We start from the raw sequence: 25,777 nt of genomic DNA on the forward strand, positions 1-25,777 counted from the left end.
AATGCTGGTCTACATTTCAAATAGATGCGGCCACTGAGCCGTTCGTAGCAAGGTAATCTCTATGCCACAATCAGTTTAGCGGCCGCAGCAGGATACCCATCCCACCCCCCCCCACCCTCTCCCCGCAACTTCAACCGGCAAGAGAGATGCCCACTCCCTCCTGCTGGAACCCCCCCAAATGTCCAGGGCAGCAGAAGTGCCCAATTCCTCCTGCTGCCACCCCCACCCTCCCGAGACATACCCCAGCAGGAGGGATGCCCACTCTCTCCTGCCGCTGGCACCATCATTACCTGAAACCCCAAACACTCCCCAACCCAACCCCTGACACTTATCCCCCTAACACTCCTCCAAAACCCCAAAGATTCCCCCCTACCTTTATCTGATGGCCAGCAAGAGGGATGCCCACTCCCTCCTGCTGGCAGGCTCACCACTGCAAAATGGTGGGCCTTCCCCTTCCTGGTGCATTCTGGGATGCACTGAGGAGGGGCCTAAGGCCCTGATTGGCTCAGATGCCTAAGGCCCATAGGAGGGGCCTTAGGCACCTGGGCTAACAGGAGTCTTAGGCCTCCTTCCCAGTGCATCCCAGATGGGGATTGTGGGGTGGAGATGGGGAGTGTTTTGAGGGAGTGGGCATCCCTCCTGCCGGGGGATGTCTCGGTGGTGGCAGCAGAAGGAATTGAGCACTCCTTCTGCCGTGGACACATTCAGGGGGTGGGGGATTTCGGGGGTTCAAGCAGGAGGGTGTGGGCACAGTGGGGATGGGTTCCCTTTGCAGTGGGGACAGGTTCTCTGCTGCTAAACTGATCGCAGCAAGGCAACTTCCTTACAGCGATCAGCTCAGCAGCAATGCGATTCTCTAACTGGCTCCTGTGACATAGACGCCGGTTAGAGAATTATTAGGTGGGGGTTAGGCATCTGTCCATGAGGACAGACACAATTATATATAAGATGACTATGTGTGATTCTCAAAAGCTGCTTAGGCGGCTGCTGAGACCGGGCAATCTATACAGAATCCAGCCATTTAAAGCCTATATTAGTTAAATACATCATTGAAAATTCTGTCATCAGGAACTCTTCTGTGTTTTAGCAAAACTTTGGAGTGGTTTCCTCAATTCTCTGAATACAAATGTTTCATGGTTTTTCTAGCTTTAACCATGCCACTGCAGTACACCTGCATCTAACTATGAATCCTGACCTTTGACCTATCCTACAGCTGTATGTACATATGATGCAGGCATAGTAGATCCTATATCTGCCCTACAGCAATCCTCTTTTCAGGCATTCAATGCATTATCATTATCTTAGCAGGGGCTAAAGGAATATTTCAGCCAACTATTTGAGGGCCACAACGGAGGATGTCAGGGGCCGCATGAAGTCCTGGGGCCACACACTGGAGACCACTGAAGTAGCTCAAACATGAGAACCTTGTTTGACCAGGTAACATGGTGGAAAGTGGCGGGAACTGCAGACCCCACATGAATGGGAATTATAAATCAGATTTGCATGAAAGAAACACGTTCTCTTTTGACTATTACAATTTGTAGAGTGTACACCAGATGTATTCAACACAGTACATAAACAATTTTAACAGCTTTTTTTAACACCATCCAGTTTAGAGCCTCACAAATCACTCACACTTACAACTCAGATGCTGCTACTTAGGGTAAGACTTGTACTGGAAGTTTCAGCAAACCAGTTGCAACTAAGGTGGCCAATCCTGGGGCGTATGTAGAAGATTTAGGGCCTGGTGTTAGAATATCATTCACAAAGTTCTAGTTAATTTTCTCTCTATCCTGTCCTAATGAAAGTGGTGTATCATCTATACCTAAACCACACTTCTCAAACTGTATAAGGAGCCGATAAGTCCTTCTGAGGCTGGTATGAGAGTACCTAATGAATTAAGATGAAAAAATATTTATTCAGAGAAAATAAGACCAGAAATGCAGTGCTCTATGCCAAAAGCACCGTTGCTACTTACCAATATCTGCCTCAATCGCTCTGTACATTATTCCTTTAACATGCACATCTCTGATCGCATCCTGGCCAGATAAAAGGGCATCATTATTATAAACAGAAATATGAGGAAAGAAAACATTTTAATACATAGCCCTTCATCAAACTGCAGCCTAAACATTAATTTACAACAGTTTAATAATTCTTCTTTATTCTCTCATCTTAGTACAATGATGTAGGGATAATCCCCCCAAAAAACAGTTTTAAACTCAATTTTTAGAAGACAGACTCCAATATTGGCCTTCCTAAAAAATAAGAGCTTTTCCCTCCCAGTCTACGTTTCTATGAAAGAATCTTCACTACATAAGGCCTTAATCCCCAAATGCTGCATATAATGCTAAACATTGCGCGCGCAAATCAGTGTTTAACATGACCAATCGGCACCAATATTTGACAATACCTCATAATTGATGCTAATTGGCACTAATTAGCGTTTCTATAGAGTGATGCGGGTCAGTTCTAGTGCAACATAGAAAAAATCAGCAGTAGCCCTCCATTGCAGGGAAACTGGTCATAAAATTAGATTTGAAAACACAAAAGTCCTAGAGAAAGAAGACCACTGGTGACCAAGAAGAATCAAAGAGGCAACAGAAATTGCAAGACACCCCAATAACTTCAATGCAGATAAATGGTTCTCCATAAACAAAGCATGGCAACCTCTCATCCCAAAGAAACAGTGCAAAAAGGACTGGGGTCGAGGACAAAACGCCTTTTTCCTCCATCTCAAAAATTGCAGCCTCTTTCTGACAGAATTTTTAGAAGTGGGACCTCAGATCCTCTCTCCAGACATTAAAAATTGGGTCCTGAACACTCCCGCCAATATTCAACATTCAAACTTGGACCTCCAACGAACTTTCCCACTAAAATTCAAATTCATGACCAAGACTTCCCTGTTCTCAATCAGGTCAGCCCAACAAACTTTTCCCACCAAAAATTCAAATTTCTCTACCCACAGTCTGACCTGTTCTCAATCAGTTCTGTGAACCTACTATATAAAGACACACTGCAGACCTTGCAGCATATCCTGAAGAAAGCCACAGCATGATGGTTAAAATGTCGGTTCTTTCTACACAGACACGGCAAGATCCGGAAACCTGCTACAATCATGACGCCAGCAGCGGAAGCCTAAGAGAACATCTTAAGGATAATATTATACAGCACATAGGCTTTAAGTCAGTCCACATTAGAGAATGACATGGGGACAAATTTTTCCCTGTCCCCGTGGGAACTCATTTTCCCATCCCAGCAAGTTCTTCTCCTGTCCCTGCCCCATTCCTGCAATCTCTGTCCTCATCTGTACAAGCCTCGAACACTTTAAAATCATAAGTGTTCAAGGCTTGTGCGGTTAAGACAGAGCTTACAGGAATGGGGCAGGGACAAAACTCACAGGGACGGGAAACTGAGTTCCTGCAGGGACAGGGAAAAGTTTGCCACCGTGTCATTCTCTAGTCCACATCTACTCTATCCAGTGTACCTATATATACTTAATAATCAAGTACACATATGTATTTGCACCTGCTAATGAGGCGCATTCTGAAAACACATAAGTGCCTTTATAAAAATAGGCACATTTTGGGATTTTGTTATCAGGTACCTTACTACAAAATTACATCTTTAAAGAGGTGAGAAAATAAAATGAGATCATTCATTTCAGAAATTATATCCATAATGATTACCAGTATAATACTTTTGTGTATACAGGCTAAATGCATACATTCATCTTTGTGGTGACAATGTTTTCCATAGTTAATGTATAGACTGCAACATGTATAGCTTATATATTTCCAAAACTACTCTAGATGCATTTTAGCCAGAAAAAGTGCCAGCCAAAGAGTATGTTACTCAACATATCAAAATCCAAATGTCTTCTCTTTCCTTGGAAAGAAAACATACAGCTTAGTTCTCCCATTACAATAAACGATGTCCCTATTACTTCTGTATCTGCCACTAAAATCTTGGGTGTTATAATAGATAACAAACTAACTTTCCGCCTACAAATCAGTGTTGTAGTAAAGAACTGCTTCATTAGACTAAGAATGATTCGGTCTCTTGTGAACTTTCTGGACCCTCGATCTCTCAACATTCTAGACCCTCGATCTCTCAACATTCTAATACACTCTCTTATCATATCTAAGTTAGATTACTGCAATGCACTGTATAAGGGTATCTGCCAAAAAGGCATTTGTCGATTACAATTGATACAAAATACTGCCATAAAAGTAATTACAAACAGGAAAAAATTTGACCATGTTACACCCCTATTGAAAAATGCTCGCTGGCTACCAATTCCATACCATATCATATATAAAATAGCTATTCTCTCTTTCAAGTCTCAAAACACCAAAGAACCAGCCTTTATTCACAAACTTCTTATTCCTCATGAACCTACTAGACTCCTAAGATCTTCCTCCCAGCATCTTCTTCACACACCATCCTTGAAAGACATTAGTACACGTCGGGTTACCTCATTCACTGTTACAGCCCCTACAATATGGAATTCTTTACCACTTTATATCATGGCAGAAAAAAACTTAGATAAATTTAAGGGAAACCTAAAGATTTATCTCTTTCAAGATGCATATGACTGTTAAACAGACTTAAGTTACAGCCAGACTTGTTCAATAATCCTATTGTGGTTAACCTTTTATGTGGGGAAATGCAAGGTCATGCACGTGGGGAAAAAGAACCCGATGTTCACATACAAAATGGGGGGAACACCACTAGGGGTTAGTAACCTGGAGAGAGACCTGGGAGTGATGGTAGACGCAACACTGAAGGCATCGGCGCAATGCGCCACAGCCTCTAGGAAAGCAAACAGAATGCTGGGTATCATTAAGAAGGGTATTACAACCAGGACGAAGGAAGTTATCATGCCGCTGTATCGTGCAATGGTACGGCCGCATCTGGAGTACTGTGTCCAGTACTGGTCGCCGTACCTCAAGAAAGACATGGCGGTACTTGAGGGAGTACAAAGAAGAGCAACCAAACTGATAAGGGGAATGGAAAATCTCCCATATACCGACAGATTGAAGCAGTTGGGACTTTTCTCCCTGGAGAAGCGAAGACTTAGAGGAGACATGATAGAAACCTTCAAGATCCTGAAGGGCATAGAAAAAGTAGACAGGGACAGATTTTTCAAATTAAGGGGCACCACAAGCACAAGGGGGCATTGGGGGAAATTGAAAGGGGACAGGTTTAGAACAAACGCTAGGAAGTACTTTTTCACTCAGAGGGTGGTAGATACATGGAACGCGCTCCCAGAGGCTGTTGTAGACAAGAAAACACTAAATGGTTTCAAAGAAGGTTTGGATAGATTCCTAGAAGAAAAAGGGATTGGGGGGTATAGATAGGTATAGACCATTGCTCAGTCAATGGGACTGATGGGCCGCCGCGGGAGCGGACCGCTGAGCAGGATGGACCTATGGTCTGCCTCAGCGGAGGCAACTTCTTATGTTCTTATGTATCCTTTTCTTTGACTTTGTGGTTCTCCTAAACTTCCCTATTGTTTTACTTTGGTCTAGTATTGTTTAGCGTGTCTCCCCCTTTTTAATATATACTGTAAAACACTTAGAAGTCTTTCATTTGCATTTTATTTAAAAAAAAAATTAATTTCTTTATTCATTTTAAAGTAAGTGCAAAATATAATACAATCATATAACTTTATAAAAGCACTTAAATACAATTATAATCTATGACAAAAAGATATATCACCCCCCCCCCACAATAATTATATTCAAAAAGTACACTCAAATTGAGAAATTGAAAATTACATTCCAACCTGCCATCCCACCCATCCTGGACGTGTATGATCAAAGGGCATAATTCACCAGTCACTCTGCAAAATTTTGTCAATGGCTCCCAAATCTTCAGAAACTTATCAAAATTTTAATAAACTTGAAACTATGCACTCCTTTTACAAAGGTGCGTTAGGGCCTTAACGCGCGGAATAGCACACGCTAAAATGCCGTGCGCCCTAGCCGCTACCGCCTCCTCTTGAGCAGGCGGTAGTTTTTCAGGTAGCGTACGCTAAAAACGCTAGCGTACCTTTGTAAAAGGAGCCCTATGTTTCCCTTAGGTAATTTCCAAAGTAAGAGTACTTTTACTGTGGAAATTGATTCCAAATTAACTCAAGGACTTTGCAACAATACAAGCAGTGAATCAACTAACCCCTCCCATACCAAACACACTGCACAGATTGAATTTATTGAGGGATCAATAAAAAAAAAAAAAAACCCCAAAAAAAAACCCACACCTATTTTCTGTTGTGCTCGAGGCATATTTCTCCCACTTTTTTAAAAAAATACATTTTCTTCAAACATAATGCATGCTTTTTTTTATATATAGTTAACCAAAAGCATAAGGAAAGAAGAAAGGGAGTGAACTGTTATCTGCTTTCAATGTAAACCACTTATGATTTTAAAAAAACAGGTGTAACAACTTTAGACAAAAAATTGACGTAAAAGCAGATTTAGTTGATGCACAAGTTCCTAGTCAGCAATTCCCAGGTAAGTCATCAAGTATGTGCATAACAGAGGCACAAAGATCTCTTGGCACATCTCAGATGCAGTAATACTTATGCAGAGTTTCAGGAGGTCAGCTCCTTTCCCTGAGAAAGCTAACTCAGAAATGTTGCAGTACACTTTTCCCTCTGTATTCATGGTTTCAGCATCCGTGGTTTCAATTATTCACATTTTTTTAGCTTGCTGGCTCCTCCCCCCAAATTACATCAACTTCCATAGAGAAATCGCTGATTCCACGCGTTTACAGAGCAAAATCGCTGATTCCCAGCACTTTCTTCACCGTGTTTTGCCTCTCCTTGAGGAACAGGCTAGGTCTCCCACCATGTTATTCGCGGTTTCACCACATTCACAATGGGGTTTTTTATTTAAGTTTTTATTTTTCAAAATAAATATACAAAGTATACAAATAATTATTATAAATATGCATATATGCAAATATACAAAAGATAACTTAAACATGAAACAGACTAGTTGTACGTATCACAGTTAATAAGCGGGAAGATAGTATTATTTATAAGTCAATACAGTGGTTTTTAATAGTGAATAACGTATGAAAAAGTTATTTGCGGTTTTTCTGTATTTGCTGTTCTGTTAATCTCCTATCACAATGAATACGGAGGGAGAAGTGTAATTAAAATTTGAGCCACAGAAATATTGAAATACAAAGCATTTACTTATCAATACTCTTTCCTCATTTGTCTTATTTACTTTTAATAAAATCAGGAAATTTTAAAAAGGACTGCAACCAATAGAGAGTAGTTACCTTGACGTCCTTGTACAGATGCACAGGCTCATAGTCTATGTTGTTTTTCAACAAATACTCATTGACACAAGACAGGAGTGTCATTTCTGGTAATGAGAATATGTCCATGAATTGCTTCATAGTGTTCCCCTGGGAGCTCTGCACACACACATACAATGTCACGCATTGCAAAAGCACATCAGTTAAACAAAATCTCGTGAAAAAAATTCTGTATGTTCAGAGGTTTCAACCTATTCCTACTTCTAGGACAAGATCAAATAGTTCACACAGGTCAACTGGAAGAGAGAATTGCATTCACTTAACCATCTAAGGCAGACTTGTACCAGTTTAGTCCTCAAGGGCTGCCAACAGGCCTGGTTTACAGGTATTCCCCTAATGAATATAAATAACAATAATAATAATAATAACTTTATTTTTCTATACCGCCATAATCTTGCGACTTCTAGACGGTTCACAATGAAGAATAAGCTGTACAATCAGCGAATTACAGAGTATAGATAGAAATGAGAACATTCAGCGGTCAGTGAATTAGAAGGTGCCAAATGGTTAGGAGAAAGATGTACATAGGTTATTGAACAGAGTTAACTTAATTTTCATATTACATTGAAAAACATTGGGCATCAGCGGGAAGCTGGGTACAATTGTGAGAGATTTGTATGCAAACTACCTCCATTGTATGCAAATCTCTCTTATTTATAAATTTATTAGTGATTTCCTGAAAAATGCAGACTAAGTCAGAAAATGATAGAGGAACAATCAATATGTTAGAGATCAAAAGAAAATATGGAAAATGTGAAATAATTATCTCTGTACTTCAAACCTCATTATTTCACATTTACCATATCCAGAAAAATGACCTGTTTGTGAACCTTGAGGACTGAACTTGGACAACAATGTTCTAAGGGGGTCTATTTACTAGGCTGTATTAGCTGTTTAAATAAAGCAATTACTAACAGTTAGCATGGCACCATGATACCTACTACATGGTAATTCTCCTGCTAAACAGCTAACATGGAAGGATAACGCCCTAATGGTAATATCATGAGACTACCACTAGAGGTCTTCAAGCATTATTTTGAACACATGGCAGTTGCAAGACCACTAGATTACTAGGGAGACATTCAGGTAAGACCCTGATGGGTTTAGATCAGGGGCATAAGCTCTTGAAGAGGGAGGTTATTGGGTCAGTGGGACACATGCCAATGTAGCAAGGTAAGGTTTTGTATTGTCACTTTTGCCCAGTACTGCAGAATATGCTCCTGTACCTCTTGCAAATGTACGTAATGTGGTGCCAATGCAGGGTAGATGCTTGGAGTGCTCCCTGCATTTACTGCACAGGCTTTGCACTTTCCACACCTCAAGTTTTGCAGTTAAGTTACAGTAAGTGCAAAAACAAATAAGGTAACAAGAAATTAAACCGATTTGCCCAAGGTTACAAGGAGTGGCAGTAAGGTAAGTGGGATTTGAATTTTGATCATCAAGCTATTGCCCTAATCACATCTTCAACAACTGAATTAAATTTTGTTTTATAAAAATCAAAATAAATATTTTTGTTTACCTTTCCATAAAAATCACTCATTTGTTCCAAAGGGACATGAGATCCTTCATACATAGCAATAACTTCTTCATCAGGGACAACACTCAGTCCTCTAGAAATGCAAACACCAGTTTTCAAAGAAAAGTAAACAGGGCATTTCAAACAGTGTTTTGAATATATACAATATAGTATGCACTTTAAAAAACTTGCAGTCCACCTAACCCTAGAGGTGGATTCCAAAAAACCCCCACACATAATTCAACAGGGTAGCTGTGATTTAACTCAAAATCGATTTAAATCGCTAGGCAGAAAGACTTAATTTAAATCATGGTTTTCTACAGATTCATTCTTGCTTGTATAATCTTAATATTTATAACCAGATGTCATCAGAATAGGCCAGTTCTTGATATATTTTTCAAAACAGTACACTACAGAGTTCCATATAACATCTTGTGGGAGCATTAGCTTGGTTCCATCCATTCTTTTCAGAAGCTGCTGCTTGCCCTGGATCAGTAGCATGGAATGTTGCTACTATTTGGGTTTTGGCTGAGCACTTGTAACCTGGATTAGCCACTTGAAGACAGGATACTGGGCTAGATGGACCATTGGTTTGACTCAATAATGTTATCTTTATGTTCTTATTTAGCAATTTTAAGGACATTAGTCTATTTCTGGGAAACTGAAATCTTTGGCTAGATGTAGCAAATGAGCACTGCAGCCATAAGTTATTAGCTTGGTATTCTCTTCATGCTCTTCTAAATTTCTTCTCATCTTGGATACATTTGCAGCAACTAGACATTTGAATTTGTGTTCATCTATTATAGCTTTTGTTGCTACTTCATGCGAGTATTCTTTTTTAATTTTTTAATTTTATTTATTTATTTATTTATAAGTTTCCAAATTTACAATTCAAGATTAAACTTGTACAGAAAGCGATTTAAAACAAAGAAAAATTTTACGGATACATAAAAAGTAAGTATTGCTTAATCAACTCAAGTCCACAATAAGATCCAAGATGTAATATAAACGGAGTAATAAGGAAAAATTAACATAAGAAGCATGATATACGATTAACTGATGTACAGGAATCTAAAACATTTTACAACCCTCATTTATTTTCCTTTTCCAGGCGGGATAAAGAGAGAAAAGTCGTCAGCTGGTATGGCTCAAAGAAAACATATTTCTGAGAATTATACTGTATTATGCACTTGAATGGATGACGAAGATAAAAAGTCATTGCAAGAGCTAGAACTCCAGGTTTTAGTAAGAGAAATTATTTTCTACGCTTTTGTGTCTCTTGCCATGTCAGGAAACATTTGTATCTTAAAGTCCACAAAAACTTTTTTTCTTTGTTTTTAAAGAAAAGTCTCAAAAGCCAATTTTTGTCCAAAGTAAGAGCTAAAGTCACTATTAATGTTGCTGATATAGCACTTTCCTTATCTGATAACTTGAGTAAAGCTGATACATCAATTGGACCATGGCTTCTTTCCTGTTGTTGATTCTGATTTTTATTTGGCAATAATAAACCTGCGTGAATGGAGGCAATGAATCTTCAGGCACTTCTAATATCTCCAGCAGGTTAACACTTTGTAACATTTCTCATGGGGTAACTGTTGTAATTCGAGGAAAATTAATCAATCTAAGATTGTTACTCCTGGAGAAATTCTCAAATGTCTCTATCTTCCTTCTTAAATTAACATTGTCCTTCATTAATGTCTCTTGAATTAGTTTAGAAGATTTGAGTTTGTCTTTAATATTCTGGATATTTATTTTTGATTCACCAAAGTCCTGTTTTATTTGAACAATTTCCTTCTCTTGCGCTTTTATCTTTCCTTCAATCTGCAAATGATTAGTATTCACGGTTCTAACTAAATTGGCAACCAGATCCCACAAAGCATCCAAAGTTAGTTCTTGGGGTTTTACAATATTAAGATATTGCAAGTCTAATGTTGTAAGGTTCTGATCACTAACCGTAAGTTTCCCTCCCCTTCCTCTCTCCTGGTTCGGCTCTGACCCCGTCGTTGCTCCATCCTCATCCATACTCAGGCTCCGGTGGAAACCCTGGGAGCCTGAATCGGTATCTGCCACATCATCCCCAGCAACCTTCAGGGGAGACCGCAAGTCAACTTCCGGCTGCCTCTCAACCCCCGGGGAACAGGTGGTCCAAGGATTAGGGGGACTTAGAGTGGTCTCGAAAGCCCGTAGATGCCTCCATTCCACTCCCCGGAAGCGTCTCAGGCAAGGGCATCACCGACGGAACTGAGACGCCTTGCATCCGCTTCAGCAAGTCCTCAATATTACCGAAGGCAACTGCTTCGGAGCGTCGCGAGGTTCCAACGGCACTCTTTCCTCTTCTCTTTGGCATAGCTGGGTATATATTTCGATAGGACAACATCGAAATGAAATTTTAAAGGAAAATCTTTTGCGGGCTCAGTGAACCGCGACCGCGACCACTTGGATCTGATCTGTCGAGTATTCTAGTATATGTGCATTTCCTGAGGTATCAATTGTTTCTGCAAGACAGACATTCCCTTCTTCTGTTGTTATACAAGCACATACAAAAAGATCATTGTGGACATTACTCCACCTATCAAAACTTACCAAAATATAAACATTGCATGAATATACAGCCTCATGCTATATAAAACTAATTCTTATTTCATGATAAATAACTTTTGGACTATAATGTATCTTAAATAGAGAACTATCTTTAGATAAAAAGTTTTGTTAAGGAAAAATTTTTTTTTTTTTAAATCATTGATTTTTGTCCACCCTGTAATTAAACAAAGATATCATAAACTCACATACAAACAATAACAAAAAATAATCATTACATTATAAATATACTGCTGCACAATCCCTTTTCATCCATTCAACAAAAAAAGCTTTCATAAATGTGTTTTTAAGAATTTCTTAAACTATTGCAACCCATTACTCATTTAACCATGGCAGTCAGAAGTAAAGTAAAAAAACATCAGCTTCCAAAATGAAACTAGACATAGAGTAGCAATTTCTAAATACCAGCTACCACCGAATATCTATTTCCAGTGCCAAACCAAAGTACTTTCCTTAAGTTACATAAGAACCGCCATCTCCGGATCAGACCTTCGGTCCATCAAGTCCAGCGATCCACACACGCGGAGGCCCAGCCAGGTGTACACCTGGCGTAATTTTAGTCACCCATATCCCTCTATGTCTCTCGTAAGGAGATGTGCATCTAGTTTGCTTTTAAATCCTAGGACGGTTGATTCCGCAATAACCTCTTCTGGGAGAGCATTCCAGGCGTCCACCACTCACTGCATGAAGCAAAACTTCCTGATATTTGTCCTGGACTTGTCCCTCCCCAGCTTCAGTCCATGTCCTCTTGTCCGTGTCACATTGGACATTATAAATAACTTATTTTCCTGCTCTATTTTGTAGATTACTTTCAGTATTTTGAAAGTATCGATCATATCCCCTCGCAGTCTCCTCTTCCCAAGGGAGAACAATCCCAGTCTCCAGAGTCATTCCTCGTATTAGACTTCATTTCCAATCAAAGGGTTTCCAACAGGTCAGGTTTTCTCATTATACCTAATGAATATGCATTAAGGAGTTTTGCATACCTACTACCTCTTTGTATGCAAAGTCTCTCATGCATATTCATTAGGATATCCTTAAAAACTGTCCTGTTAGTAGCCCCTGAGGACTGGGAGTGAAGACTACTCTGCTATCTGATTAGCAGCAACATTCAGTCTACCAAAGAGATAACTAACCAGATAAAGAACCCCTTTTAAAAAGCCAAGGTAGCAATGCTGGCTCAGTGCATTTACCATGGCTATTCAATTCCTATGGGCTTTGGTGCATTCACCACAACAGCATCGCTACCACAGCTTTGTAAAAGGGGCCCAAAGTGAGGGCAGCCTTTTGCTGCCCCAAGTTTATCTGATTTGAGATCCAGTTAGTGGTCCGATTATAGCTGCTAATCACTAATTTCCATCTATGATTAAGATCTCCCTTGCACTGTCCCGATATTACCAAGGCATTTATTTGGTTAATGCTGCTAAATATTTCAATTGCTAGCACTTATCAAGAAGTAGAAAATAACTGTATTTTGTTTTCAAATCTATAAGTTATTTACCATGAAAAGATTACCTGCACCAAACAGCACAGATAAAAATTTTTAAAAAGGGTGCCAGTCCTCAAAAGGAAATCCATGGATGTTAAGAGTAACACTCCTTTTATAAATCAACCAGAAGAGAGAAATTACCTCATTATTTTTTAAATGTTTTAAAATCGTAACATTTTTTGCAATTTTTGGATTATTCAGCAAAAGCAAAATAGATTGTTCTAATCCAGGATTACTCGCATAAATTGTGTTTCACAATCTTTTTGGGGTTTTTTGCAATGTGTTCTTCACCAGATATTAACAGTTTCTCAGAAGCAAAAGAGTTTCCTTTCCTGAAGCACTGTATCATATGAGGTTGAAATTGTATGAAAGAAAAACACTGATGTAGGGAAAAGTGTGATCATGTCTTTTTTTTTTTTTTTTTAAATAAACAGAGGGGATTAAAATGATTGTATTCTCAATCTTTCTTGCTTTTATTGAGCAAAGGCAACAGATACATCAGGAATTTTATTTTTTTTAAAGCATTATATTCAGGAAAATATACGTGTTTCAGGTTACTAGCGGGCAGTAAAGCAACTTATTCTCAGCCCAATTAGCTAAAAATATAAAATTTAGGGTCATATGTACTAAAGGGTTCTCCCCCCCCCCCCCCCTATCTCAAGCCTAATTCATTAATGGTGCAATATTTAGTCCACCGTGGTCAGTATGTTTTTGATTTTTTTTTTTTTTTTTTATACTCACATATTCAGCACTGAGCTATTCCCAGATATCAGTGTCGACTATTCGAGGACTGGGCAACCACCAGCACTTAAGCAGCAGCAATATTCAAACCCACACACGGATAACTACACAGAAAAAGTTAGGACAGCCTAACTTTATCCAGGTAGTTATCCAGCTGGCAGGCTGCAAAATCAATGCTAATCAAATAATTATCAGATAATTCCCAGCTCTACACAGATTCTGCCTTTAGACTGTCCTGGCACTAACTAAATAATATTGAAAATGTCTGAGCAGATATTCAGAAACACTAGTGGTTTAAGACAGTGTTCTTCAACCACTGGTCCATGGACCGGTGCCGGTCCACAGAAACTTCCTGCCGATCCACAGGGCCGGCATGTGCATCAGGCCCAAAACTGTGTTCTTCAACTGCCAGTCCACAGTACGATCGATGCATTGTTAATAAGATTATATTGTGTGTGTATATATGAAAAATGAATGGAAAAAATAGTGTTACAATTAGGACAATGGGGGCAGGGTCTGGGGTGGAGACTGGGTAGAGAAGGGCAGGGTCTGGCCCATGACTTAGCCCAGTGTCCTTCAACCGCCGGTCTGCAGACTGATGCCGGTCCACAAAATAATTCTTTTATTTCTGCCGGTCCATAGGTGTAAAAAGGTTGAAGAATACTGGTTTAAGAGACAACGAACAACAATTTTTTTCTGTTATAGCACCTACACTCTGGAATGCAATGCCCCTGGAACTACAGGCTCTGGAATGCAATGCCCCTGGAACTACAGGAAGAGAGAGTTTTAGAACGTTTCAAAGGCAAATTAAAAACATTTTTATTTAAAGACGCTTTCAACCTATAACCTTCTTCCTCAGTCTCTGCTCACAGTCATGACCCTCCCTCCTATTGTTCAAACCTTAATTGGATCTGTTTTCTATCTGATGTGTATTTCTTTTCCCCTAATTACCCTTCATTTCTGTACGTTGGTTCAGGGTTTTTTTTTTTGTTTTTTGTCTGTCACCCAAACTCATAATTTTAATATGTACACCGCTTAAAAACTTGATGGGCGGTTTATCAAATTTTAATAAAACTTGAAACCTTGAATACCTGGGCAGAAGTCTCTCCTATCTCCTAGCTAACTCATGCAAATCCATGTCCTGCATACACATCACAGATATCCTAAAACCAGATCAGTGCTTTCAGGACAGGGCTGCAAACTACTGAAAGAGAACGAGAAGGTATCTCAACATGGAAATTGAGATGTTAAGGGCTGCAGAGGAAGGAAAGTGGCAGCAATTCAGTGAGATAAATTACTTGAGTACCAACAACTAAGCAAATCTTGAATTTCTGTGCTCAAACACAGGTTGAACTTCATTCACACCATCTCTGTCCCTGGTGTCCATATGTCCACAGTTCCAGTAGTACAACACTGTCATTCAGACACCCTCCAATCAAAGAAGTTAAACAGAAAAAACTTTATGATGGCCTCCTAGCCACTCAAGCAGCAAAATTAGACAACCAAATTTCTACTGATAATGACCCCAGACTACAAAACATTCAGAAAAGAAATAAAGACTATACTCTTCAAAAAATCCCTGAAAAAAAGACTTAACTCTATAAGCTTCTGTCTTTCCTCTCACCACCTCCCCAACCTCCTGAAAAAAAATGACCTACTCTTATCTTCCCTGGAAATATCCTGCAACTCTCTCCATCTCCCTTGGATAATGTCCAGATATGTTTTTGTAATCCACCTTATTTAACTCTTTTGTAATCCGCCTTGAACCGCAAGGTAATGGTGGAATACAAATCCATAATGTAATTTGAATATTTAGACTAGGCCCATTCTATGTCCAACAAATTAATATGTAGATTTAAAATGGGTGTATGTATGAATTTAAAATTCAAAACAATGCAGCTCCTCTATCTGAAAGATTTTTAATTGTGTACATATTTGTATAAATTGTTTCCAATTAATTTACATAGGAACATAAGAATAGCCTTACTGGGTCAGACCAATGGTCCATCAAGCCCAGTCACCCGTTCTCACGGTGGCCAATCCAGGTCACTAGTACCTGGCCAAAACCTAAGGAGTAGCAATATTCCATGCTACTGATCTAGGGCAAGCAGTGGCTTCCCCCATGTCTTTCTCAATAACAGACTATGGACTTTTCCTCCAGGAACTTGTTCAAACCTTTCTTAAAACCAGCTACGCTATCCGCTCTTAACCACATCCTCTGGCAATGCGTTCCAGAGCTTAACTATTCTCTGAGTGAAAAAAAATGTCCTACTATTGGTTTTAAAAGTATTTCCCTGTAACTTCATCAAGTGTCCCCTAGTCTTTATAATTTTTGATGGAGTGAAAAATCGATCCACTTGTACCCGTTCTACTCCACGCAGGATTTTGTACACTTCAAACCTATCTCCCCTCAGCCATCTCTTTTCCAGGCTGAAGAGCCCTAATCATTTTAGTCTTTCCTCATACGAGAGGAGTTCCATCCCCTTTACCATCTTGGTTGCACCATGGAGCGATACAGGGGCATTATAACATTCTTAGTTTTGTTAACCATCCCTTTTTTAAATAATTCCTAGCATCTTGTTTGCTTTTTTGGCCGCCGTCACCACACATTGGGCGGAAAGTTTCATCGTATTGTTTACGATGACACCCAGTTTAAAGGGCATCCTACTTTTCTTTTGCAAGAAATAAAAGAAATGTCAGGTTGGGAGAGCAAACATGGAAGTTTGGTCAGTGATGCTCTTCTTCATTAGTCACGACTTCTGTCCTCCTTTCTCTTTTGTTCAAAGATTTTTTTTTTCATTTGTACTTTGGAAAGCAAGATATCCAGCTGTGTTTGGCCTAGAATCTTCCCTTCCCATCTCCAAAATCGTTATCTTTTTATAGATTATTCATGGCTGCCAGTATAAGTTTCTGATGGCAAGAAGAGTAAGCAGCTACGTGGAGAACAATCAAAAATGAACATAAGAACATAAGATTTGCCGCTCTTCCAGAGGCTGTTATAGGGGCAAGCACCATTCAGGGATTCAAGAAAAGGTTGGATAAGTTCCTGCTGGAACAGAACATACGCAGGTAAGGCTAGACTCAAATAGGGCATTGGTCTTTGACCTAAGGGCCGCCGCTTGAGCAGACTGTTGGGCATGATTGACCACTGGTCTGACCCAGCAGTCTGCTCACGCGGCAGCCCTTAGGTCAAAGACCAATGCCCTATTTGAGTCTAGCCTTACCTGCGTATGTTCTGTTCCAGCACGAACTTATCCAACCTTTTCTTGAATCCCTGAAGGGTACTTGCCCCTATAACAGCCTCTGGAAGAGCGTTCCATATTTTCTACCACTCTCTGGGTGAAGAAGAACTTCCTTATGTTTGTACAGAATCTATTCTATTTGATAGCTCGTTTACAAGAGCTATTTGGGTTTGCAATAGCTACAACATGAGTCCCCATAATCATTGCACCATTCTGTTCTGCAGTCAGAAATGAAAAAGACCTTTAAAATATTTATTTGAATAGACTGCCTAGGAAAACAAACCAAATGCCCAGAATAATCAGCATCAAATAAATATTTGGTTTAACACATGACTCCAATACACAATTTTGGGTTAGAAGAGATTCAAGAATTATATTCAAGATAGGCAAGCCAAGACAAGCCAAGTCAACATTTCACCCACCTGTATACTGTTCCTAACTGAATGTAATGAAATGCATCAATCTTCATTAACAATGCCTGAGACAAAACAAAAAAATTGCATTGATATCATTAATGATGTATTTTCTAAAAGAATTCAAATTTCTTGGGGGAGCAATGTTTTTCAAGACACATTATAGCTGAAATTATAAAAATTGCAAAAAAAAACAACAAAAAGTTAAATTTGAGAGTTATTTTAAGTTCTTTCAGCTTTGTATAGGTAATTGTAACATTGAAACTAAAGCAGATAGAATAGAATTGCTAATCCATGCGATGGATGTGCTCATTTTTGAGTGCAAATTAACTCATAATGCGGCTCGATAGTCGACAAGCAAAACACATATTTCATCATCTACCATCTGCAGTCACTCTCTTTTTTTCGATTTAATTTCTGTCAGAGCTGAAAATCCAAGTTCGCAAAGATAAGAAGATCCAAACAATAAAGCCAATGCACTGAAGGCAACGCTAGATCTACATTCCTAGCTTCAGCCATTCTGTTTGGCACAAACACCAAGCTCACTATTCTATACTTTCCCAGACCAACCCTGCAGCCCATTTTAAAAATGGATGTTATGGTAGCCATCCTTTGCTGACCACTCATAGTTGTATTTCAGCTTGCTCTCATACCAGAAAAAGATACTGGGCTCCTTTTATAAAGTCAAAAATATAAAGTATAAAGCTATATAGGGATTCCCATAAGACAAATGCGATAAAGCTCGTAGGAATTGAATGGGCTTTGTCACATTTGCCAAGTGGGAATCACTAGTGCAGCTGTGTAAAGGAGCCCTTAGAGAAGTGCCTGCTAATAAATTATTTTATTTATTCAAATTTTCTATACCGTTCTCCCAAGGTAGCTTCAGAACAGTTTACATGAATTTATTCAGTTTACATGAATTATTCCCTCATCTGTCCCAGTGGGCTCACAATCTATTTAATGTACTTGGGGCAATGGGGGGGGGGATTAAGTGACTGTCCAAGGTCACAAAGAGCAGCATGGGTTTGAACCCACCAACTCAGGGTGCTGGCTGTAGCTTTAACCACTGTGCCACACTCTCCTCCCATAGTTGTTCTTGAACCTTTAATTTATAAGAGAATTGCAAAAGCCTAAAATTGTGTTTGTGATCCATCTCAAAAGAAAGATTCTTAACATTGTATTTAGCAGGGAAAAATTCTGATTAGCAAGCGAGGCATATTTTACCATAGATAATAATAAAAATATCTTGTACATTAAACAAAATTTACTTACCCTCTGGACATCATAATGCAGTCCACGTATTGCAAAATTGGGGTTATATTCATACTTCCTTAATTCTTCAGGATACTAGAGACAAAAAGTGTCAGTTTAATATAATGTGCACACACACACAAAAAAACCATCAACAATAACAGAATAGGTACAAGTGTTTTGTTTTTTTTACTCCATCAAAAATTACAAAGACTAAGGGACGCTTGAAGTTATAGGGAGATACTTTTAAAACCAACAGGAGGAAATATTTTTTTGTTGCTTTCCTCTGGACCTCTTCTTTTATATCCTTGGTTAGATATGGCCTCCAAAACTGAACACAATACTCCAGGTGGGGCCTCACCAACGACCTGTACAGAGGCATCAACACCTCCTTTTTTAATCTGCTAGTTATACCTCTATACAGCCTAGCATCCTTCTGGCTACAGCTACTACCTTGTCACATTATTTTGTCTCCTTCAGATCCTTAGACACTCGTTGCTGTTGCTAAGGAAATTTAAATATTTGAAAGGTATTAATATAGACCCAAATCTTTTCCAGAGGAGGGAAATTGGTACAACTAAAGGAAATAAGTCTTCCATCCCCTCTACCTCAATTTAAGAGTAATGTTAGGAAATTATTTTTCATGGATACGGTGGTAGATGCCTGGAATGCCCTCCCGAGGTGGTGGAGAGGAAAATGGTGACAGAATATCAAAAGTGTGGGATGAACATAGAGGATCTCTAAATAGAATGAATGGGCAGACTTTCATGATCTGAATCCAGCAAATGAGATGGTTTGGATAGGCTGAATTGAGTATCAACTGCAACTCCAGTAGTTGGAACCTAAGGATAGTACTGTGTGGACTTCTAAGGTCTATGGCCTCGAAATAACAAAAAAAAAAAAAGACATTTTAATTTAATTATGACCCAGCAGCGGCAATTCTTATGTTCTTATGTCCTTATATCCTGTCCTCCCCAACGAGCTCAGAAAGGGTTACATTGTAAAGCATGTAACCCGGTATATAAACCTAAGATTAGATTAGATTAGACAGTTCAGGTCTTTTATCTGCTGTCATTTACTATGTTAAGAACATAAGAATAGTCTTACTGGGTCAGACCAATGGTCCATCAAGCCCAGTAGCCCGTTCTCACGGTGGCCAATCCAGGTCACTAGTACCTGGCCAAAACCCAAGGTGTAGCAATATTCCGTGCTACCAATACAGGACAAGCAGTGGCTTCCCCCATGTCTTTCTCAATAACAGACTATGGACTTCTCCTCCAAACCTTTCTTAAATCCAGCTACACTATCTGCTCTTTCCACATCCTCTGGCAACGCGTTCCAGAGCTTAAATAGTCTCCGAGTGAAAAAAAATTTCCTCCTATTGGTTTTAAGAGTATTTCCCTGTAACTTCGAGTGTCCCCTAGTCTTTGTAATTTTTGATGGAGCGAAAAATTGATCCATTTGTACCCGTTCAACTCCCACTCAGGATTTTGTAGACTTCAATCATATCTCCCCTCAGCCGTCTCTTTTCCAAACTGAAGAGTCCTAACCGTTTTACTATGTAAAATTTATCATGGGATGGCAGTGCACATCTCACGGTACACCTGTTTAAATGTGTTGTAAGTGCTTATCTGGGTTAAGTAAAAAGATCCCTTAAGATTTGCATTGTATGATTTTTGAATGAAATCTCAGCTTACTTATAATATGGGGCAATGCTATGTCTGTATAACCCCGGATGGTTGGGGAGGGATGTATTGTTTATTTTTTCTTTGTTAATAAAGAGATTGAACTAACAAAGAATCCTGTAAGCCACACAGGAAACTAAGAAAAACAAAAAACTTTGGGGCTGTACACATCTAGTCACTGCTATCCAAACCTCAGAGGTTGCTGCAAGGCAATTTGTGTACTGTATGTGGTTTTATTTTACACAAAGTTTAAAACTAGCTTCTCTATCTATTCAGTTTACTATGGTTTGTGTACAGTAGCTCTGGACTTTTTTTTTTATTTTTAAATTTCAAAGCAGTATACGATAAAGGTATTACCAAAGGAGAAAACAGAATCCAGTCTGTGGAACAGATTATTCAGAAATGTAATCACCCTGAAAGCACAAGGAGCAAAATGTGCAAGAGTTGCTAAGTTACGTCTGATGCCCCTGGCCCCAACTGTTCATTACTGCAAGGATATTCGTTTGCACTTATATATAGCTGGTAACCTTTAGCCTGCAATACGGCATGCAAATGTTTATAACACAACTCCCAAACATCTGTTGCAGTTTTAGCCCAAGCCGTAAAACAAAATGATGTATAATCCTGTACCATTTTAATGAGAGGAAATTTTATAAATGGGGTTTGTTGTTTTTTACACATGTAAACCCAGTTTTAATGATGGAAAAAGCCTTTTATGAAATTGTGTGGCTATATACGATGGGGTGTTTAGAAGTTCTCAGCCCAACCAAGAAGAGAATGACATAGATATGGTTCAATAAATGATCTAGAACAATGTTAAAACATAGAATTTAATTTCTGCAATTTGGCATTTAACGAAATAAGAACACTTTTCAGCTACAGTGGCAAAATAACACTCAGAATTTAAGAAGTTGGTTGGTTGGGCTGAGAACATTTCAGCACCCCCTTATATGTAATAAAAGTGAGCAGAGTATAGCACAATCAAGTCATTGTGACATCACTGATGAGGTTAGCTCTTATTGGTGGAAAAAGGCATTATGACATCACAGTCTCAGTCCTGGTTACCTGAGACTGAGTCTTCACACTATAAGAGGATGCTGAAAAGTTCTCAGCCCAAGCAAGAAGAGAATGACGTGGATATGGTTCAATCAATGATGTGAAACATCAATACATGGAATTTTGTTTATGCAAATTGGCACTTAACAAAATAAGATAACACTCTTTTCAGCTACAGGGGCAAAATAATGCTAAGAACTTAAGAAGTTGGTTGGTTGGGCTGAGAACTTTTCAGAACCCTCCCTTGTACATACTATGCATATAAAAGTGTGCATAATATGTAAAATGTTCCAAGGTGTTGCCTTGGAAGTGGTTTGGGTGGGTCTGAAAAGTTTTGTACGTTTCTTATTTTACAATGGCAATACATGCATAATAATTTACCCAGCTATAGACCTGTTCTGAGTCACACACATTAGCCAACTGCTCATTTGCACTTAAGCTTTGGAGGAGTGCCAAGAAATGGTTACCTGTCTGATGTATAAAACCACTTTGGAAAACCAAAAACACTGGAAATATTTCAGCTCAGCTCCCTAACTAGCTCCCCACTGGACATCCAGTTTTGTAAAAGTATGGTTCATAAAACTCGGCAACGTGTGCCCCCAGTGATGCTTTTTTTAACGTATTCTTTGTGAAATAGCTGTTTCTGCTGTATGTACTTATAGATATATATATTTTTTTTTTTAAAAAGCTCTAAGCATATCTTTCCTTTGGTTCATTTATCTTTACACATCCAGGGGGAGTGGGGGGTTGGAAGGTAGGGAATAAATATTGATAGCGACATTTGTGTAACTTTATTCTTCATTTGCATTATATATTAGGATAAATTCTGCTATTATTATATGTAAGAAACTGAAATTATTGAATGATATCTATGTTACCTATACAGATATTAGTGTAATATATGTAGTACCTATTGTTCTTTCATTTGTATGACACTGTTTTTGATTAAAAGTCAGAATGGCCCCGATGAATTGAAGAGTTTGAGAAGGGTGCAACTGGGATTTTGGAAAATTGACTTTGAACCCCAGACCTTGGAGGAAAAAAATTGTCTGTTGGGTTGATGCAATAACCCCTTGTTGAGAGGGGGCTTTGATGAGCCAGTCGTCCACATATGGAAAAACTTGAAGACCCTGGGTATGGAGGGCTGCAGCCACCACCACCAGACACTTTGTGAAGACTCTGGGGGATGAGGCGAGTCCGAAAGGAAGAATTCTGTATTGGAGATGAAGATTCCCCATCCGAAATCTTAAGTATCTGCGAGAGGCTGGATGAATTGGGATATGAGTGTAAACCTCTTTGAGGTCCAGAGAGCATAACCAATCCCCTTGATCCATCAGGGGATACAAAGTTGGTAAAGAAATCATCTGAAACTTCTCTTTGACTAGAAATTTGTTGAGGGCTCTGAGGTCCAGAATGGGTCGCAAATCCCCCGTCTTCTTTAGGACTAGAAAATAACGGGAATAAAATCCCGTGTCCCGTCGGGTCAAGGGAACCTTCTCGACAGCTCGAAGGCGAAGAAGAGCCTGAGCTTCCTGAAGGAGAAGGGGAAGTTGCGACGAACTGGAAGGAAACTCTCTTGGAGGGAAATCTGGAGGTACTTGAAGAAAGTGAAGCGAGTAACCCTGGTCATTTTATGCGGCCCACGGTCTGATGCCCCCAGTGTTATCTTGTGGCCGGCTCCCTCCTCCTCACAGCCGAAGTGCATGAAGCCGCGTACGGCGGCTCCTCGTGTGTCCTGCACCTGAACCCTTCTCTCTGACGTTGCAACGTCAGAGGGAATGCTTCTGGATGAGGCACGGGGCGCGCGAGGAGCTGCTGCACGCGGCTTCGTGCACACTGCGGCTGTGAGAAGGAGGGAGCCAGCCACAAGATAACACTGGGGGCATTGGACCACGGGCCGCATAAAACAACCAGGTGGGCCTTGAGTTTGACACATGTGCATTAGCTGCCAGTAACAGAATAGAAGCCTGTAAAAAAAAACAAAAAAAAAACAACTCATACATAAATAAAGAGGTATGGGGAAACATGCAGATAGAGAGATACAAAACAAAAGAGATTCTGGACTTGTTAATGAAAAGTCCAATTTTGATAAATCAATTTGAGATGCAAAAGCAGTACTAAGCAGAAGGGTGCTGAACTTTGCTTGTCACAAAACAGCCAAGTTCTGATCTTCCAAACTTCAGTTCATTTACTGTTGCAGCCATAATATTTACTATAACTTTGTTTTTGTTAAAACTGCAAATATTATATTTAAGCTCTGAATGCCATTAGCAAGAGCAAGCTATTGTACATGACTTCTTTTTCCATTGCCTCAGACTTGTGCAACATAATGGGAGGCTCTCTCAACTAAGGACATTTAAGGAATCAGTTTGCTACAACTGAAGAAAGAATTTCTTCGGCTTCAAATGCCTCAACTCCTGCCCTTTAGCTAATGGAAAATTACCATTAGCAGTTGGCAAAACTGGCACAGATAACCTGTTCCAGATCATAAAAAAACTCATCCCGGGCCAAAGTGTGGTACGTAGACCTAAACCCCCAAATTCTATATTTGGTTTAAGTTGTACACACAAATGAATGCACACAGCCGATTTGCATGCACAACTTAACCTTTTCCTATCGTAATAAATTTTACGTTACGCTGGTTCCAATCGTAATTATTTTAGCAAAGTTTTCTATTATTCACCGTTATCATGTACGGCTATTGTAAACATAATGTAAAGTCATAAGTCTGTAAATTCAAATATTTTGTATTCCTGGTTCTTTATTAGTCCATACAGACTGTTTATCCACTATCTACGTCATTTTTGGAATGTCCCGTCATCCGGGACACAGGATAGGAAAAGGTTAATTGGCCTAATCTACACCAATTGGCAATTAACATCTCATAATTGATGCTAATTAAAAGTTATGTTCACAACTTGAAAGTGATATTCTATTAAAAAAAAAGCAGTTCTAATGCGTGAATTTGAAAAAGATGGCATTCCTAAAATAGTTACGCACATCATTATGGTTATAGAATACACCCAATCTGCGTACAACTTAGGAGAAGGCATTTAGGCCTGGTTTTAAATGGCTGTGCCTAAAAGTTACGCGATGCACTGGTGTTGGCATGATTGTAAAAGGTGTGTGTTCCTTTTGTAGAAATGCGCTAAACACCGTTTCTAGTAGGTGCTGATTTTTCAGGCGCTGTATACAGAATCAGGCTCAAAGAGGATTATTTTTATATTAAAAGTTTGTTTATTAAGGTTTTTGCAACAAAGGAACAAAGATTCAATATACATCAACATGGTTGTAGTGCAACATGTCCAGAATTAACAAGGTTGATACAAAAGAAAAGAAAAACTCCCCCTCCCTTCCCAATCTATCTGGAGACTCAACCTACCCTCCCCCCCCTGCCCCCTCCCTTCCCCGACTGAGAAGCTAAGAACCTCTAGAAAGAGAACAAGGAAGTAAAAAAAGAATAAGTGACCGAGTGATCAATAGGAAATATACTTATAAAGTATTTAACGTCTGGCTGCAAATTTTATGTGAAAGGGACTGCAGATAGGGGTCCCATATGTCCAAGAAATTATTCTTGCATTTGTTAGTGACCTCTGGCCTCCATTGCTTCCCAGCCCATCAATTCCTGGATACTTATTCTCCACCCCCAGAAAGAAGGGGCATGGTCTGATGTCCACTCTTTCAGAATAGCCTTCTATCCTAACAATACCAAGCTTCCCAACCCATAGTCATGGCAAAGAGGATATTTTTATAACAAGGAATTGTGAATAGGTGCATACTAGTCTTTATACTGTGCAAGTTTATGTGGCAGAAAACATGTCTTGAATGCAGGCATAGTCTTGAATGTAGGCATAATCATATAAATCTAATCTAATCCTTAGATTTGTACATCATGTCATCTTCTGATTTAAAAGCTCGACTCGGTTTACACAAAAAGCTTGAAGAGATGATATAATTGAAGAAGATGCATACTTTATGTTAGGAATTATTAAAAAAGGGAAGGTTAACAAGACTAAGAATGTTATATTGCCTTTGTATCGCTCCAGGGTGGACCTCACCTGGAGTACTGCGTTCAATTCTGATCTCTTTATCTCAAGAAAGATATAGTGGCCAGTGTTCCCGCTAAGCTGCGTTGGCCTGCGCTCGCGCACAAAATATTACATCGCAGCGCAAAGTTTCTCTTCACAGCGCACACACGCGTCGGTAAGGTAAGGGGACGCATTGGGGGGATTGCACTTCCCCACAATTGCCATGCTTCGGTTCCTCTTCTTCCCTCCTTCCCCCCCCCCCCCCCCCCGCGGGACCCTGCGGCACCATCAACTCTTACTCCCTCTAATGTCGGCCCTGCAGCTCCAGACTTCCTCGCACCTTCTCCCCTCCCCCTTTGGATCGCTATTATTTTAAATGTTATAGCCGCGGAGCTGTATCCATCAGTGGAGATGTCTAACCTC

At 39.5% G+C, this 25,777-nt stretch overlaps 1 protein-coding gene across 4 annotated transcripts in view; it reads right to left on the bottom strand.

Moving 5' to 3' along the window:
• NT5DC3 (5'-nucleotidase domain containing 3) overlaps positions 1-25,777 on the bottom strand; it is a 95,012-nt gene that overhangs the window by 37,437 nt on the left and 31,798 nt on the right. For all 4 annotated transcript variants that reach the window (XM_033951749.1, XM_033951747.1, XM_033951746.1 and 1 more), the window contains 5 exons: positions 18,607-18,681; positions 17,344-17,399; positions 8,855-8,945; positions 7,297-7,434; positions 1,979-2,039 (listed from right to left, as the gene is read on the bottom strand). In XM_033951749.1, coding sequence (XP_033807640.1) covers positions 1,979-2,039; positions 7,297-7,434; positions 8,855-8,945; positions 17,344-17,399; positions 18,607-18,681 — 421 coding nt within the window. The remainder of the gene's footprint in view (positions 1-1,978; positions 2,040-7,296; positions 7,435-8,854; positions 8,946-17,343; positions 17,400-18,606; positions 18,682-25,777) is intronic.

This window comes from Geotrypetes seraphini, chromosome 7, assembly GCF_902459505.1.
Source record: "Geotrypetes seraphini chromosome 7, aGeoSer1.1, whole genome shotgun sequence".
Classification (NCBI taxonomy): domain Eukaryota; kingdom Metazoa; phylum Chordata; class Amphibia; order Gymnophiona; family Dermophiidae; genus Geotrypetes; species Geotrypetes seraphini.